Source organism: Anser cygnoides, chromosome 4 (assembly GCF_040182565.1).
Source record: "Anser cygnoides isolate HZ-2024a breed goose chromosome 4, Taihu_goose_T2T_genome, whole genome shotgun sequence".
Classification (NCBI taxonomy): Eukaryota; Metazoa; Chordata; class Aves; order Anseriformes; family Anatidae; genus Anser; species Anser cygnoides.
Genome location: NC_089876.1, coordinates 68,939,059 through 68,957,632, shown reverse-complemented (window position 1 = coordinate 68,957,632; position 18,574 = coordinate 68,939,059). Strand labels below are relative to the sequence as shown.

At 43.0% G+C, this 18,574-nt stretch overlaps 1 protein-coding gene across 9 annotated transcripts in view; it reads left to right on the top strand.

Moving 5' to 3' along the window:
- The window catches only part of FAM13A (family with sequence similarity 13 member A), a 137,566-nt gene that overhangs the window by 67,606 nt on the left and 51,386 nt on the right, over positions 1–18,574 (top strand). For 8 of the 9 annotated variants that reach the window (XM_048052161.2, XM_048052159.2, XM_048052154.2 and 5 more), the window contains one exon: positions 14,989–15,030. In XM_048052161.2, the coding sequence (XP_047908118.2) occupies positions 14,989–15,030 (42 nt within the window). Of the gene's footprint in view, positions 1–3,779; positions 3,927–14,988; positions 15,031–18,574 lie in introns of those variants that run through there. The other variant, XM_048052163.2, reaches the window with a different exon arrangement.

Genomic DNA, 18,574 nt, shown 5'->3' with positions numbered 1-18,574 from the left:
TTTTCCTGAAATATTCGCAATATACTAGAGAGCACAGAGCCAGTGGAGAGGATGCTGTGCCTATGCTGAGAGGATTTTTTTTCCCCATGATTACCATATTTTACGGAGCATGCACTTCTTTAGTAGGGTGAGGACTGGATAGCTGGGAATGGTTGCTTCTTTTCATTTTAAGCATTTAGTGATACATGGTTGGGATGAGTCTGGGTTTAAAGTCTCCAGTGAGGATGGAGGGAGAAGGGTATGTGGGTGTATTCTCTACATGTTTGTTTTGTGGTTCCATAAATAGCCACTGCAGTGCATTGTTGCTGCCAACAAATGAGTTTGGCCTTTCTGAGCAAGCAATAGGGACGTAAGAATAGTATACAACCTGCAGAAGAGGTTTTATTTCCCATGTTTAACATGGGAGAACAGATTCAACAGGTACAACCAAATCCAAAACAAAATGTTGCATAATCCCAGGTTTTGTATGTGATAATCCAGTTTGAATTCAGTTAGGAAGGGTGTAAAAGGGCAGGTGTACGATTAGAAATCTTTACCTCTGCCAAATAGCAAGTTGGCTTTAACATAAAAACATCCGTGAGAAGGAAGTGGAATTGTTTGGAGATAAGACTTCAGTATTCTGGCAGCTTTTGTCTGCCTAATGTGTACCGCAAATACATTGCTCTTGGTACACATGGACAGGGCAGATGAAGAATTAAGGAGTTCTGTGCTGGTTTAGCAAAGTGACAGATTCATAGGGCCTATTGCAATAATGCACACCGAAGCAAGGTGACGTGCACCTTCAGGCCACCTCCTGCTGTGTGTGTAGCAGGTAGCACTGCTCTCACAGGTGATTGGCCTCTGTGCCCCAAAGTACTTCTTAAATTTTCCCTCCCTTTGATGCTTCTCCATGTCAAAACCTTTCATTGCAATATCTGCAGCTATTCTGGAAATAATTCAAACGTTGGGAAACCAGCAGTGCTAGCACTTGTCTCCTTGTTCTTAGTGGGCATTGAAGTTGCATGCCAGTGGGTGTGCAGGGAAAGGTGAGCTAGGATACTTCTTCTTTGTCATGATGTTTTTGGCAATATTAAAGATGCAGATGAGGAAGGAGAGGAGAAAACTGACAGCCCATCCAGGGGATTCCAAAAGCAGAGAACAGAAACAGGAGATGGGTCTGAAGAGTTTGATGGCACAGGATGCACTGGTCAGCTTCAGTGTTCTCCCAAGGCATCTGGTTGATTTTAGCAAAGTGCCAGCAGTTGACCTTCTTACTGATGCTAATTCATGAATTAATCTTTCTGGCTATGACAGTGTCTCTTTTTGTTAGTGAATTCTTTGTTGTGAATGTTAGTACGTTCCAGCTCATTTATACAGGCAAGTCACCGGAAAGTTGCAACAAAATAGCGAGGATATAAGCTTCAACCTCAACAGCTATTATGAGTTATTCCACTTTGTGTTATTCAGCAAGTTGCTCTGGAGAACCAGGACTTCATCCCCACGCAGATAGGCCCTTCATTAAATGGGGAAAAATTTATTTTTTTATTGGCAACCTGATGACAACATTCAGCTTATAGAAGTGTAATAAGCCATGAATAACTGTGCATGTGTTAAAAAAAGACTGACCAGGAAGGGACAAATTCATTTATAGTCAAACTGTGAAACAATACAAGGTGCTTTTGTTTCGCGCTGCAGCAGCTTGTGTACCAGAGTAAAATCTTTCTTGCACGATTTTCGTTGCTTAAGAGCGTATATAGCACATTTAACAGGAAGTCATCAAGATACTCATTTAATTGACACAGATAAGAGCAGGCCAGATCCGTGATGGCAGAGTGCTTTATCAGCACTGCTGACTTTCCTAAAAAGGGGCCCTGTGCTGTGCCTGGCGTGACTGCGGCACAGCCAAACAGGCTTGTGCTGAGGCAATGGGCAGAAGCATTACTAATGCACTTCTTCCAGCGAGCCTGCTGACAGGAGCAAATATTAAACAGTTCAGCATACTGAAGCAGAGCCACTTCTCAGTTGACCTCTCTGTTTCTACTCCATGCCACTGCTTTCCGAGGCTGCAGCTGCCCACTGCTTTTGTGTTTAAGATACAGAATGCTCCTGCCTCCTGCCAAGAAAGGTCAAGATCTTTCAGGCATCCCTGCAAAATGTCTGATATCCTCCTGCTAACCCTTGAGTGTCTGCTGTTTCTCCAGAAAGCTGGCGTGGCTCACACATAGTTCATATTACCTACATCTGTATGGAAGTCATAAACATACAGATACCTAGCTCTTGGCGCAGTTTTCACCCAAACCAGTGCTAGTCTTCCCTGGCCTAGGGTTGAAGGTGAGTGTGCTTTTAATATTGGCTTGAATTTTAGAAGATTGGCAAGTATGGCTCTCTGGGAATTAGCCGTTAGGTTTTTAGTGCCTAAAACGTTGAAAGGCTCCATTCTCTTATGCCCCTTCATCAGTTTGAGAGTCTCCCTTTTTCCATCTCACAATGGTAACGTTGTTCACAGCTAGGGCAGCAGCGTGTGCCTGATGCTGGAGGAAGTTGATGATTCCTTAGATGTTCTGGGCAGATGAAGTGTGGAGGTTAAAGACAAAACTTTGCTTATGAGCCTTCAGCATCCATAAAAAGTTTCAGTGCAAGACCTTCTTACAGATTTCGTACTGTGTGTTTTCCAAGACTGCTGTGTTATGAAAAAACTTTAAAGTGGCACACCATTGTGTAGTGTTCTTTTGTTACCACAGTTCCCAGTCCCAAATCTCTAAAATGGTCTGACTGATTGAATGAGAGCAGTGTTTGGTCAGGAGTCACAGATACAGAGGCAGTAGTTCTCGAGGGTGGGCCACCCCCAGGGAACATCAACAAAGTAAGTTAGTTCTGCTTCTACGACACCATCTCTTCATTTCAAATGGTTAAAAAAATAATAATAATAATAATAATTCTCATATATTCCTCCTCCCGGTGCATCTGGACTGATCAGCTTACTACTGCATAAACCATTTGAACCCCAGTAGTGCCTACTGCAAGGCAAAGGGATGGTGAATTCGCAGGCCCTGTAGACATACAACGTGCCAAAGGTGAGCGAGTGGCTCGGTGCGTGCTGGATGCTGAGCCCATGGGCATCCTGCTCTCCCTGGGGAGCACCGGTGCCGCTGCAGGCAGGTTGTGGGCGTTTGGTTGTCCCACCCCGGTGGCATTTACACAGACAAGGTGTGTGGGGGGTAATGGTTACTAGAATTGATATACGAGACCTCGTGTGGTGTTTTTGTGGAAGGGTATCCTGTGGTAATTAGGCTGCAGCTTGTGGCGTTTCTTGCAGATTGAAAACAACTTGACATCATAACAGTTTTTTTTATTAAAGTGTGTATGGTTTTGTTTTCCTTTGCACTTACTCTGTACGTATAAAATCTGCATGGGGGCACAGGCACGGCAGACCACGGAGGCGTTTGCTGGTTTGCTTTCTGCCATTTGGACAACAGGGCATAACCCAAGCTGCCAGATACACCCTTTTGGATCAGCGTGAGCAGCTTATCCCCCTCGGGGACAAGGTGTTTGTGTCGCGGCGAACTTCTGGCGCCCGGCACACCTCTCCCCAGGGAAGGGGCCTGCACCCAGGGCCGCCTCACCGGCAGCCCTCCCTCTCTGCCTCCCTCCCTCCGCAGCCGCAAGGCGGCCCGGCCCTGAGGCGCGGGGGTCGCCGCTCCGCCTCGCCTTCCCCTCCCGGGGCAGGGCTGGCGAGCCGGCCTCCCTCGGCCCCTCAGCGGCGGGGCGGGTCGCCGTGAGCGCCAACCCGCGGCCCCTCGCTCCTCCCCGGGGCCGGGCCGCGCCGCCGGCTCCCCGAGGCGAGGCGCTGCGGGCGGGCAGAGCACAGCGCAGCGCAGCACAGCAGCAGGGCGCGGCGGCAGCGGCCCCATGGCCAGCATGGCCTGCGAAGTCATGCCTCTGCAGAGGTACGTGGCCGCCGGGGGCGGGCTGGCGCTCCCCGGCAGCGCGGGGCTCCGCGGGGCTCCCGTCCCCGCAGCGGAGGAGCCGGGCTCCGGGCCGGCCGCGCCCGGGGGACTCGGTCCTTTAACGGGGAGCTGGGGGGTGTCCGTGCGGAGACGGGGGTCGGGGCGATGCCCGGGTGTCCGCTGTCTGCCTGCGAGGTCTGCCCTTGCCTGGAAAGCACGGCGGAGAGGTTTAGTTTCCAGAAGCAGGGGCTGTTTTGTTTCCGCGGTGCCGAGACACGCCTCTCTTCAGCACCAGCTGCGAGCGGGTACCTGTGCTGGCATGTGCCCGTGCCACAGCATCGCGGGGTGACTGCAGCGAGCCTGCAAACGGCGCTGCACAAACCCACCGGAGGGGTACACGTACACAGTCCTTTTACCCGGTCATTAATTTTTTATTTAATTTTTTTGCTCTTTCAGTTCTCAAAATTACGCATGCCTCCTTATCCTTATTGTATTGGAGCAAATACTGATGTTTATGTAATCCACAAAACAATAAATAACTTCGTGTGCCTTTTCAGCACCATGGCGGTGCTGCTTCAGCAGAAGCTGTGAAGTTGCTGTTTACTCGGACGCAATAAAAGAATAACTGAAATTGCTGTCCAAACTGTTACTGTCTTGATGTAGCACGGTGTCCTCCGCAGAGGGATGCAGAGGAGGGCTGTTTTGCAGTAATGCAGTTGCAAGGTTCCATGTTGATGACTGCAGAGAAACAGAAATACGGTTTGAATGTCTTAAAGAAGTAGTCATAGCACATCGTTTCTATTTGAAGGAACAGTCTCACATAGTATTTTTAACCTTTTTGTGTTCCGGAGGATCTGCCTATCATAGCCAAAGTCAGAACAAGTGGTTGTTACTGCGCTCCCGACTACACGTATTCACCCCAGGGGAAGACAGGTTTCACGGGGTAGCCTTAACTAGACCCCTTGGGGTTTTTTTTGTTAAAAAGATTAACTCTCAATCAGTTAGAAATGCACTCTGTACTTTGCAGATTGTTCTTAAAACTCCTGTTAAACCTAGAGCATGGTATGGTATTATTTGAATTTTGCAGTTAAAAATATTTACAAATTTCTGTATTCTTTGCTCATTGATTTATTTTTAGTATATATACGCCGTACTTTTAGCAACTCGTTTCCCATGGAGGTAGGGGCAGGTAAACACAGACTCCCAAATCCCTTTACAGTATTCTCCAGGTTGCACCTATTTTCCCCGTTCTTTTCCTTTGAACATTGTCTCCTTCATTCTTAGTGCATATTTCCTGCTGTTGAGGAGGGTCTTGCTGGCTTTATGGATTTCCTTCTGCTTCAGGAAAGGTGATCTCTGCCAATGGTTGTGGTTCCCTTGAGGCAGACAGTATACTGCTGCTATTCCAGCTGAGGGTATTGGCAACTGGCAGTGTTGCCTGGGTCTAAAGCAAACAAGTGGCAGCCTCCAGGTGCCGCTGCTTAGGACATGTTCCCAAGCTGTAAGCATCCATCCAGCCCTTTCAAGAAAGTGGATGTGCTGTCAGTAGTAATCGTACTTGGTTCCCTTCCTGTGCGGGTCAGCTCCCTGGTGTTGGTGCCCTCTGGGCACCATGATCTCAGCTACAAGCTGGCCGTGCTGTGCCTGCCACAGGAACCCTCGTGTGCTGAAGTGCTGCGACTGCATCTCTGCGTGGTTGGTGTGCGGAGGTTGGGGAAGGTGGGAATGCTGCTGTTTAAGAAGCTGCGATGATAAAATATTATTTGTTATGAGAACGGCCAAGTATTGTATCTACCATGGATCTGGAAGATGTAAGTCTGTCTTCAAAAAGAATCATATAATGGGCTTGCATAGAGCCGTATGTACTATACTGTGTCATTTTATTCTATATATAGATGTCTGTGGAATGGCACATGAAGGGATATGGTGGCCTGCTGCAAGGGAGTGACAATAGGGACTTCAGGGTTATGTTTCATTGCATGGGAAGAGACAGAAGGCCAAATGTGTTGATCCCTGTGCTGCACTATGTGCTACATTGCCCAAAGGGCACTTGTAAATGGCAGGCTGGTTGCAGTCATGATTTTCCAACAACCTATCCACCAGTGATTGTCTCTCTTATTACTAATAGGTTAATCTGTTTTCTGAATGGCGTGAGCTTAGTTTAATAATGTAGATTCCTAGTTAGAGCATTACTAATACTACTCAAGTGCGTTTGAATTCATTTCCTCTAGCTCAGTGTGCTGCACATTTAACAAAAGTCGTGTGAAGCTGAAACCTGTGTCCGCCTTCGCCAATTGCAGCTGTCAGTTTCCATAGGAGATAAGAAATCAAAGTACACACTTAGGCGTTGTTTGTGATCAGTGGCCTCCTTTGCTTTGCACTTTGCTGAAACAAATCAACGATGAGCAAAAAAGAAGCCATCACAAATATTTTTAGATGCGTATCTGGTGGAGCAGTCACACTCCCTTCTATTTCTAATCTGTACAGCAGCAGTTGTCTGCATGGACTGTCTCGCTTGCAGCCACATTGGGTTTGTTTAATTTACATTACTAGCTTGTTTCCTTGGAGTCTTTCACAAATACTGAGTATTTTACCCACATTTCTGTTCCACTGCATTTTCTTCCTTTTTTTTTTTTTTTTTAATGGTGGCCTTGTTGTCTTTAACAGATTAGTGAGTGCTTCTGTATGTAAAGTTGTATTGTAAATAAGTCTGATCCTTTGGACTTTGTTATCACTTTCCATCCAAGGTAGCTGGAGTGTTTCACAAACACGAATGAAGTATGTTCTGGAACATCCCCCTTTGAGAGTAGGGAAAATTTATCAGGTGTGTTTGTTTTTTGTTCTTTTTTTTCACTGGTCAGGAATTAAGAGAAATTGAAACCTGTGGTTCTTGTCTTCCTGAATTCATAGCCATAGCCTATCACAAAATGTTATATAACTTTTTGGCCTTCCAGGCTCGCGTTTGATCCGTTGAGTGCTCTGTCTTCTCACGGCTTCGACTTTGATGCATGTAGAAGCATGTGGAAGTTTTCTTGGGTACCACAAAGTGGGCAGTAGATGGGCCTCTGACTGAAAAAGGAAACTGACGTGGACGTTTTCTTTAGTGTTTCATGGTGTCTACCTGATTAAGCAAGAAAATGTGAATATTTATTGAAAAACTGGGCTCCTAGATAACTTTATTTGAAGCCTGCAAGCTCTTAACAAACAATCCTGAAACAGAAATTGCAGGTTACCTGGTAACAGCCCTTCATGATTATAATGCAACAGGTATGTGTGCATTATGCAACTTCACCCTGTTACATTCTGTGAAAAGGTGAGACTTGGGCTGGTACACGTCTTCTGCCTCTTTCTGACCCATTTTCGAGTTTTATCCTAGTAAGGACTGTTGCCAAGCCACAACTAGAAGAAAAGACGCTGCCCTGTCTTTCATAATAAGCCCCAACTAGTTTAAGAAGTAAAACAACAAAAGCAAGCTGTTTAACATTGACGTCATTTTATAAAAAGATAAACATATTTGCAACCCAGGAGGATAGCAAGTAGAAAATAATTATACAAAATTAAACTCTCGAGGGTTCTCTTGGATTCAGATATGTGAATATAAATGTAAAGTCAGCCTCTTGCTTGTAGTGACATTTATCAGCTAGAAGTTTAGCCCATTAAATCTTACCGTGGGGTAGCCTGTACTTCCCTGATGTTTCTTCAAAGTGGGAGGATGTATGTAAAATGTGTTTAGCGTCCCTTTTTTTTTTTCAGTTCAGGCTTTTTGCCCTAATCTTGCTGCCCCCTCATATACAGACTGCACAGAGTTATGCCTGTGGATAATGCAGTGTATTCCCAGTGTGTATGGCTGTACTGAATGTTAGCTTTTCTTAGAATTAAAAGGCTTGGGTACTCATGCTTTAACCTTTGCTGTGGCAAACAGAATAATAAATAGTACACATTCCTCAGACGTGTGACAGAGTGCTCCTTCATATTCACCTCCGTTTATCCGTAGAAAATAGTAATATTGACGTTGTGAACGCCAGTTAAAACAGGACACAGAAGCCCATGCTTTTTGGAAGATTAGTGGGGAACTCTCTCACAGAGAGGTCACTTTCTACTGCCCTGAAGCCACATTGCTACACGCTATGATCTCTCAGGCTTAAGATATAACTCAGTAGAGAGACCTCTAGGAAAAACATTGATTAAAGAAGTGTGGGGAAGATGGAAGGATCCTTTGGAGATTAGTATTAAAATCAATACCAATCCACCCCCATGTGAGTTATTCAAGATGTTTTGCAGTGTATGCAAGTTCAGAATAAATATACTGGCTTATAAGTCTAATATTTGACATTTGACTCATTTAATGAGTAGCTTAAGCAGGTACTTAAGCACGAGTGTAACTTTATTCCATGTTTTAAAACATGGTTGGGTATAAATGTAACTACTGGAAGACTGGAGATAAATATCAGAAAAGACACTTTTTTTGACCATAAAAGTTACTCTTTAGGTAAAATGAAAACGTTTTCATGGAAATAACTCTCACAGAGAAATGGCTATTAAACATGTATTTCGTAGTGCTACCCAACAGTTCCTATATAGTGCATTCCTCTTTCTCTGGTTAAGGGTATAGAGCAAGGGGGGCATTGCTCAACGGGTGATGGCAAGTGCTGCTTTTAATGATGACCGATGTATCACCGCAGTGTTATTGTGTTAGATTACATTTATGGTTACTCTTTCATTAAGGACAATATTATTTCTTCTTTTGCCTGACATACCTCAGCACTTACTTTATTTGAAAGAAGGAACTTATATTGCCTGCTATTTCTCACATGCACAAACATTACCTTTTACCCAGTGCTGTTAAGGACAAACTATGAGTAAATCACACTACTGAGAAATTAAGTATGCAATACATTTTCATGACAGTTTCAATCTTGCATTTGTCACAAGCTTGAAATAACTTTTATGGGGAAGTAACTTGGGGAAGAAAAATAAATGCTGAAAAATGCATGAATAAGTCAGGAAATTCAGCAAAAAGCACTACGTTGGCCTCAGAATTGTGTATTCCTTGAAGCTGTTTTTAGTGCCATTAATGTTGATATTAGTAAATCAATAATATTATTAAAATCCTTTTCAGTTGCAAAAATGGCACATCTTTTAATGCAAGATGGCATTACGGTTCTGAATGGTGAGAAGAAAAGAGGGCAAAAAGTTTCAAGTTTTAAAAAGTCACCCAAGCTTAGCCTTTCTTTTTCTACACCCAGAAGCTGCATCAATTTTTTATATTCTTAGTAATTTGATGGCACTGAATTTTCAGTGGCTTTTTGTTTGACTGTGTTAAAATTAGGAGCAGAAATCTCATTGCCTGAAAAAAAAGTGTTCTCACTAAAAAATAATTAATTTCTTTTGAAGTCCAGAATAGACGTGGTGCAGTAGAAAGAGCCATTCCTTTATCTAAGTTTTGAGGGCAGAACAAATAGAGCCTATGGCAAGGCTACACGAAAACATGACCTTGGCTGAGCAGCATGATCCCGCCAGTGTGTCAGCCCTTCGTCTCTGGTGCAAAATGTTGACACTTGAGTCAAAGTACATTTTCATGACTGTAAAAAATAACGCATTATTTTAAGCAACGAAATGTCCCATTTAACTTTCGAAAAGAGATGTGCAGTAGGAAAGCAGTATTTGCTTTACAATGAAGTAATGCAGTGCCAGGAAACCAGGACAGAAGCACTCCTGATAATTAAGAACAAATAAAACAGGACTATGAAAACCTTTTTTTTTTAAAAAAAAAAAAAAAAGATTTATAAAAAGTCAATAAGGCCCTCTCCAAACACTGTACTTGTAAAGCTGTATGAGTGAAATGGGAAGGAAAGTCCACTGGTGTCTCTGTTTCAGAGACAGGTTTGGTGGCCCTAAATCTTTAAGACTTGGCTCTCAGCAGGTCAAACAGCCTTGTTTGGGACTGAGCTCTTTGGGAAGGGCTCAGAGCCACTCTCTGACTTGTGGTGAGAGTTCAAGCCAGCAAGGGGGCTGGAGCAAAGTAGTGCTAGGGTATCCCATATGCATGTAAATAAATCAGGAACTATCGGTCTAAATGGGTGTTTTACAGCTTCAGTTCTGGAGTGGGCTCAACAAACAGCTCCCTTACTTTTTCGGAAGGTCATTATGAGACACACACACACAAAAAAAGGAAAACAATCATTGCATATTTGAGAATGTGATGGGGTGGTGAATGGTTGCCTGCAACACTCCTGTTACAAAAGGGAGGGGAAAAAAAAGGTAACGGTGGTTCCATGTTGAAAATTTATTGTTTAACCATTAGACTTCACCGAAGCTTTCATGTTTCCATCTTTAGAGACACAAAGACTGCCTTGCATGGGTGATGTAAAATACATGTGCGTTACAATACTAAGTCATGCCAAACTAACTAGGGGTGAGAGTGGCATTCTTTCCAGTCTGACAAACGTTTCTGTTAGCTCACTGGGGATCACAAACACAATGAACTCTAGCACTAAAATAAACTAACAAAGAAAAAAGGTTGGGTTTGTTTGTTTGTTTGTTTGTTTTTTCCACCTTAGCAAGTTTTTTATTTTTTTTCAAGAAGACAGTGTTTTAAAAGAGCAGCAGATTTTTAGGTATCCACAGGAGTATGAGAAATTGCTCTCCCAGGTATTACATGAAGAGCAATTTCTGTTTAATCCCTTCATTTAGCAGAGCTATATATGTGTCTAAGAAGAAAGAGATGGCTATATTTGGTCCTCACTTGCTTGGTCAGGTTATCAGTGCCATTTGATTAAGTATCTGTTTTGTTTTGTTTTTTAATTATTTTATCCTTTCTCAAGTACATTCAGTGACTTCTGGCCATAAAACAGTATGTAAAACCTAGACAAAACTTTGAGGGTATAAAAATATATAATTTGTTATTAAACCTGCTTCCCAAATGGGTAACTTCTTTCCTGGGTAGAAATTTAGACTGTATAGGAGATGCACTTTGGAAATGACTTGTCTCTTCCTTATTGTGGGCAACTGACTTGGTTTGCCAGGTTGCTGTGCCAGGTATGAAATTCTTTCTGCAAAGGTCCCTTTAACCAAAGAGGAAATATGGAGCATAAGTACAGTGCAGGTGAATGTATAGCATATCTTAATGACAGCATTTCCTTTAGAAAGGATGTGATATGTGGTGGAAAGGGCTTCCTAGCAGTACTAATAAACCCCCTTCAGTGCAAGGTGTTTTAAAAATAAGCAAGCAGTTGTTTTTTTTAATAAGCATAGTGTGAGTGATAGTGAGTAAGAGTACTGCGTGGAAGGTTTTAAACCAACTTCTACCCTGTTTATTGTGTAATATCAACTGATGATCACTTATGATTCATATCTTGTACATTCTTGCTTGCTTGCCTGTCTCTTTTATGTCACAAATCATGTGATGAGGTGTATAAAGGTTTAAAACCTTTCACAGAATTTCTATTTCTTTCATTAAACTGTGCTTTTGTGCATAACATAAGCACGGCAGTGTATTATCTTATCAATACCTAAGTATTTCATAAAGTATTTTAATCAAAATAGAATCCTTGTGTGCTCTGTGAGTGCAGTAGGGCCTGGTGGTCTAACATCTCATTTGAGGGATTCAGAATTATGTGGAATAGCTGGTTCAAATCTGTTCATAATTTACACAGCTTTCATCTTCCGTCTTGCATAGGTGAGTTGACTAAGGTGGATGAAGTTAGGGAAAGATGCTTCGAGTATGTTGTTGCTAATGATTGGGAAGGGGGAAATGGATAACCTGCTTTGCTCAGATGCAGATCTTCTTCTTAAAGTTAAAAGATTTTATGTTTTTTCAAAAGTCTCTGCGGTGGTTAGCTTGAATCTCTTCATCCCAGATGCAGCTACATATCCATGCTGCATGTGTAAAAACGTAAAGCACTACAGGATAAAAGAGATTATACACACCTGTAATCATTGTTAACTATGTGAAATTTTGAAATGTGGTAATCTAAATGAGATTGGTATTTGGTTTCTGTCGTCTGTTGAGTTTCTTTCTTCCGTATTCCCAACCCCCAGCTAATATTCTTAAAAGCATTTTTTTTGTTCCTCGGTTTGTATGAGTGGATAATGATTTTTTGTACGGATGTATAACACTTAAACTTGTGGAGCAGTGATCATATCAGAGCTGCTGTGGAAAAAAAGGAAGTGCATGAGATTTCGGAGTCTGGTGAATACAACTACTGCATATGGTCTGTTAAGGCTACTAGTTGGGAGTATGAATATAAGAAAGTTATTTGGGCTTTTTCAGTATCACAGTGCTTCTGTGACCTCAAAGTTACTTGCAAATCATGAGATAAGGAAAAGAAAGGATGTTTGCTATGGATTTGACAACTGTCACTTGTACCTGAAACAGCATTTTGTGTTGTTTGAAGTTGTGTTGATGCACAGAGATCCTGATGGCACTGTGGACTTTTCTCCACACACGGTTTATTTTTCATGCTTTGTGTGTGCCATTGGGACTTGCCCGTGTTCAGTTTATAAGGACAGCCATTATGTCATAAACTTTCTTAATAAATGCTGTATTAAAAAGAGTATTCTGCAAATTCTAAATAAGGAAATCAACTGAAGCCTATGAACTGAGAGATAGTGGATGCCGTCGGGGGGGGGAGTCCGTCCCTGGAAGAGATTCTTACCCGTGCGTTCACTGCAGGTCGCCTTCTGGAAAGCAGCCCTGAGGCACCTTTCCACGTGTCTTTTCACTTTTCCTAGGCTGTCTGAAAGCCGTAGCCGTTCCTCACAAAGACCCTCTGGGCGTACCTCGGTCCGCAGGCAGGCCTCTGCGCTGCCTCGCTGGCTGCGGGCAGGAGCCTTCGGCCTGCTTCGCACACCTCCACAGGCCCGCTCGGTCTGACAGCAGAGGAGGGCTCACTCAGCAGCAACCACCTGGAGCTCAAGCAGCCGAAGGGGGACTTCTGGAAGTGGCATCACGGTTTCCAGCGGCAGCCACGCTCTCGGTCTTCTCAGGGAGCTGCAGAAAACTGCCCAGTCACTGTTGTGTTACAGAGGCACTGTAAGCTTTGGCAGACCGCACCGAGTTCGGAAGCCACTTCTCTTCCTTCCGCTCTGTGGTGTTTTGTGTTCCCCTTGAATCTGTGTTTCAGGCTCCCAGCAGGCTGCCAGTGTGACGTGCTGTCACAGTGAGTGGGAGAGTCTTTTCTGTAGGTGATTCCAGCTGTCTCTGTACAACTGTCCGCACGCTGTAGCGGGGAGTCAGAGCGATGCAGAGGTAGCCCCTGTGAGGTTTCTGCTCTGCTCGCTTGCTTGTGCTCCGTCTGTCCGCCTTCCCGGTCTTCCTGATTCCTTGCCTCCTCCCTTCCCCCTGGATAAATTTGGTGTTCATATTTGTGGATCTGTTATAACATTGTCAGAGTTCAAAATAAGCCACAGTGAAGTCTGCCTCTGGCTATACTCGCTGTAAGAGCACAGTGCTTACCTGGCTCCAGGCCAGTTGCAGCTTGTCTTGCTTCGACAGCTTCCTTCTGACTCCAGCGCAAGCTGCAGAACGGGGGTGTGATTATTTGACCTCCTAGTCACAAAACCCACGGAGCCCTTTCGTTTTTATTCTGCGCTTAGAGAAGCTTTTTCTAAACTGATAAATAAAATTCTTTAAAAGTTGAGAGACTGATGGTTTCAGGCTGGGCTCTCAAAAGTTAGTCAAGTTTGATCTTCTTCGGATCACTGTTGAAGCTGGTTAGGGTTTCAAGGCAATCAAAGCCCCCAAGTGACTTGAGTATGAAGCTGAGTTCATCTTACCCAGAGCATTTATGAATATTCTCTCATCCTCTGATTACACTTAAAAATGATGAGCACCTTCACAGCATGCCAGTGCCCCGGGCCTCCCTGTTGATGTCAGTTACCGACTGCTCGTGGTAAATTGCTGGGCACTCCACAGTCCCAGACTTCTAAAGCAGCAGCAAAACAGTAGGGAAATGGGTGGTTTCCAGTGCCTGTGAAATGTTATTCTTTCTGCTTTTGTATAAAGTAATTTATGCAGCTTCCCGTCTTTTTTTTTCCTTTCTCCCAAACTTACTGTGCTCTTCAGACCCAATTAAAAATCCTTTGGGGACAGATCGACCTCAGTGGCATTTCCTGTGTGCTTAGAGGAAAGCAAGTTTCCTGCTCTGAAGAGCTACAAGGGCTTAAATGCCCTGTAAGTCCAGCCATTTGTTTGGTTGGAATGACTAGGTGAAATTCGTTTGTACCCCTTTTTATAGCAGAATGGTCTAAAATTGACTTAATCCCCTACACCTTTAAGCTTTAGCACCTCAGCAACTCATCCTTGCCCTTGTGCCAGCACAGGCATGTGTGGCTGCAGGATGAGCCGGATCAGGGAGTTGATCTGTCTACAGACTGACCTGGCCACACAAAAAGTGGTTGCTTCAGACAGAGCAGTTGACTGCTGAAGTACTGTTTTGGCAGGGTAGCTCCATGCCAGCCAGTGGCAACCCTTGATCTCAAGCCTAAGAGATGCTTTCTGAAGTCCGCAAGTAACACACTTTTCTCTTCAGATCCATTCAGTTTTATACAGACGTGACTTGCCACAGTCAGACCTGTGTCTTGGTCATTTCACACCTCTGCAGTTGAGCCAGATTGCAGCAGCATCAAATCAGCTTTCAACAGCAATGGCGATACCAGGGAATTCTTAGATGTATACATACAGCCATCACTGCTTCTTTGGTCTCTCAATATGTCTTTTTTTTTTTTTCTTAACCTTTACTAGATAGGCAGGTTGTCTAATTCTTGAGCAGCAGACAGCGAAAGGCTTGGGTGGTTTCTCCTGGCAGAAATGCTTTATTGTTGCTATGGGAATAGGCTGTGCACAGCCGCTGAGCTGGAGCGACTTCTGACCGTGTAGCAGTGGAACTGTTACACGCTTGTGAACACTGAGAAATGAATCTGTTTCACTTTTATTATCTCTTTTATTTACTTCACTTTTATAATCACTTTTTTTTTTCAGACTGAATGTCTTGCTGTAAATGAACTGCAGATACAAGACAGAGCTGCATACTAACTTTAAAATTTTTTTATTTGTTTTTAGCTCCCAAGAAGATGAGCGGCCTATGTCACCCTTCTATGTGAGGTATTTACTCATTTATTTTAATGTATTTCTCTGAGCGAGATTGACTTGTTATTAGAATTAAATGCGGGGAGTGATTCCAGAAAGTCTGCACAGACTAATCAAACTGAAGGTTAATGTTAAGTTCATAATTATTGCTCAGCTAGTGGGATGAACGAGACTTCAGAGAGACAAAAATAATGTCAGCAGACTTTGTATTTAAAGACAAGGTTAAAGTTTTTGTGCCAGTCTTGTCAATTCTTAATTAGAAGATGGGCTTTCTTTTCCTGTTCTCTTCATTTCATTAAGTAGTTTAGATGCCTGTTTTAAGTAGCTTATAATCTGTGGGCGCAGGAGAGATTTTTGCCACGGGCTTTGAGGAACTGGCACCATGTGCTGGTCAGAAAGAAACCAGGAACCAGATGGTGAGTCAGCAGCCCATCCAGCAACCACTCCTCTGATGCAGCCCAGCCAGCCCGGAAAAGCAGGAGAGGGCCTGGGTCCAGAGTGTGCCTGCCCGGAGGGAATGGCAGTCTGACTGCATTTGAACAAATCGTGTTTCTTGTTTTGCCAGCTGGAGGGCAAAGTCACTGCTTATAAAAGTGGCCTAATTCTGTTGACATCAGTGAAAGTTTGCTCTGCTTACTTCAGTAGCCAACTCAGTCCCAGAGCTTTCATTTCTATTTAGTGAAAGTCCAAGAGCCAGGGCAATTAACAGTGAAGGGATGCAGAGGAAGAACGGCCAGATATTATAATTGGGTTCTTCTAGTTGGAGTTTAAACAAATAAAAAGTCCCCGTGGTGAGAGCAGTGAGATTGGTAATTCTTACAGTGCCCTCTTATTTGTTAGTTCTCTTGCATGTATTCCTTTTTATCTGTGTAGCTTGGGCTCATTCTCAGAGATTTTTTGTGACATAAACTACAGAAAATGTGCATTTCATGAGTACTCTTAACGTGGAGACTTGCATTAAAACTGCAGAAATGTGTGTCAGTGAACTGTTTATGGACTAGCCTGGTTGCATGGTATTGTCTGCCTTCCTGATAAAGCACCATCATTCCCTGCAGTGTATTTGTGCAGAGGTTAACTAATCTGTGCTTCAGAAACTCCAAACTGTCCAAGCAGGCTCTGCTTTTGCCTTTTGGAGATAATTTCCTAGCTGCACAGATCACTCTGTCACGTTTTACCCAATTTAGATTCTCATCCTGACTTTCCACTGAGAATAGTCCCCATATTTTTTTTTTCCTTCCTTGCAGTATGTGTCCTTCGGATATTTGTAGGCTTTCACTACATTTCCATCTGTCTTACTGCATAAAATTGTCCTTCTGAGTTTTTTCCTGGATCATGGAAAAATGGTCCAGGAAGGGATCTCTTCAACAGTCAAGAATAAACAGAGTTGGAAAGTGAAGTGGCTGGTAAGAGCAGAGAGGGAGCAGCACACCTCGCAAGTGAGGCTTCAGGCCAAGCTCGCATCTTTTCTAACACTGCTGAGACACAATTACTTGTAAATAAAGCTAGCAGCTTGCAGATTTTGCTTCTATCTGCCACAAGTTAGAAATGTATACTCCTGAGGTGAGTTGCCAGGTGCAGTTAATTTGGCAGGGTAGCTAGTTCTGTTTGGGCAATTCATGGTGTACAATAACTATAGAATAACTTGAGAACTTGTGTGTATGGCACGTGTTTTCTGTGCAACTTTGAGTGTTGAATGATGGTCACATCTATTTGTGTTGCTACCAGCCACACTTACGTAGTCTGACATACTGTTCAAGTATCATGAACAGGTGAATCAACTTCAAGTGAAGCAGGAGTGTGTGTATAGAGCCAGAGTTAGGCCACTGCTCTGTTTATACAGTAATTTCATATAGATAATGCAACAAGTTAGTTAAATGGGAACAAGAGCTCTTTATCTTCCAAACACTGCACAGTATGTGGTTTTTGCCAGGCTGAAGGAGGATTGTGTCTCCCAGTTGATGAATTTTGCCAGGATAAGAACAGACACTTGATTCTGTACGGTGCTGTACTGTACCGTGTCAGCTAGCAATGGAAATATTTCTCTTGATGTCATTTTTAACAACAACACAAATGCTTGAAGTCTTAACTTCAAGTCAGAACTGTCAGGATGCCACCAATACACTATTTTTTAAAATTGCACTTTTTTAGGGTTCTGGATTGGTCTTTTGGTGTTGTGGTAGGTTTGATTTTGGGGGGGGGGGGGGGGCCTGGTTGTTTTTTTTTGGGTGGGAAGTAATTACCAAGCATAGAACTAATCATCACTCTTGCTCTGTAAGGATACAAAGAATCATTAAAGGTACAAAAGTGGTAAATGAGGCAAAATGTGATCTAAGTTTAAGAGAGGTGATACAAGCACAATCAAATTATTTTTGATAAGTCTTTCCAGAGAGAGGAAGAAAAAAATTATATATCATCTGATTTCAGCAAAATGCTTTATATCGTGCCATCTATATAGAGAAAAAGGCCTTCATCTAAGAACATAAAGATGGACAGGGAAGGGTTGAGATCTATAGGTCTTTTTCCTACAAGAGGAAAGAGATTGCTTGTGGAGTTCCTTAAGTGTGCTGGAATATATTTTTTTTTTCTTTAATAGCTACTGGTGTAAAAGAACAGAACCATGGTCATGAATTTCACTTAAAGCAGAAATTTGTGGATGTATAACGTACATTTTTTCAGTAGACTTGGGGGAGGTAGGAATACCCTTTTACAAGACTCAGATGAGGCCCCATAAGATTTCAGTAACTTGTGTTCAAATGGTGTTAGGTTTATAAAGATGGTTAAAAAGCAGGCAAAAACTGTTACAAAATGGAGAAAAGAGCAGGGAGGGCCTATTTACCATAAAAAAAACAAACTAGAGTGCATGTATTTCATCTGTATTTTAGACAAAGGTAAGGATTGTTTTGTTAAGTATGTGAGAGAAAAAAATGGATACAATCAGGCAATTAATAAACTTAGGCAAGTAATGAGAAATTTTGTAGCTGAATCCTTCTCTTGGTAGGCATTTGGACGATGAGGTGCGTTTGATCAGTGTGCGAGGTGGTTTCCTCTGAGTTCTGTGGTTTTATTCATTCACTGGCTATTGAGCAGGTTTGTCCTTTCCCTTTCTGTATTCCCTGGTAAGACAATTTGTTTACTCAGCTATACTTAGTACCAGGCAAGGAGATTTCTGCAGTGTTGAAAGAAGAGGAAAACCTTGCTGGATGATTGATTGTTCTAGGGAGTCGTGCCTGAAGGGCATCTATGTTCCAAAAGTTTTGTAATGAAGCCTTGTGGGAAAGGGAGTTGAGAGAGTTATATAAGAAGCTGTGTTATGGATTTTTTAATTCTGTTATAAGAATCTGAATGCCAGCTACACTGAGTAATATGTACTGAGAAGCAGTGTGCAGTTTCAGGTAATTAAACAGCATCTGGCAAAGGCGATTAATTCCCTGTAAGCACACTTTTGCTCAACATGTGCAATGAGTTTTTAAAAGACAGGGAATCCACAGGCATGCTTTCTGCTTGAGGATCTGCTTTAGATTTGATATGAGTCACGTAGATGGTTTCAGAGTAGTTTCCT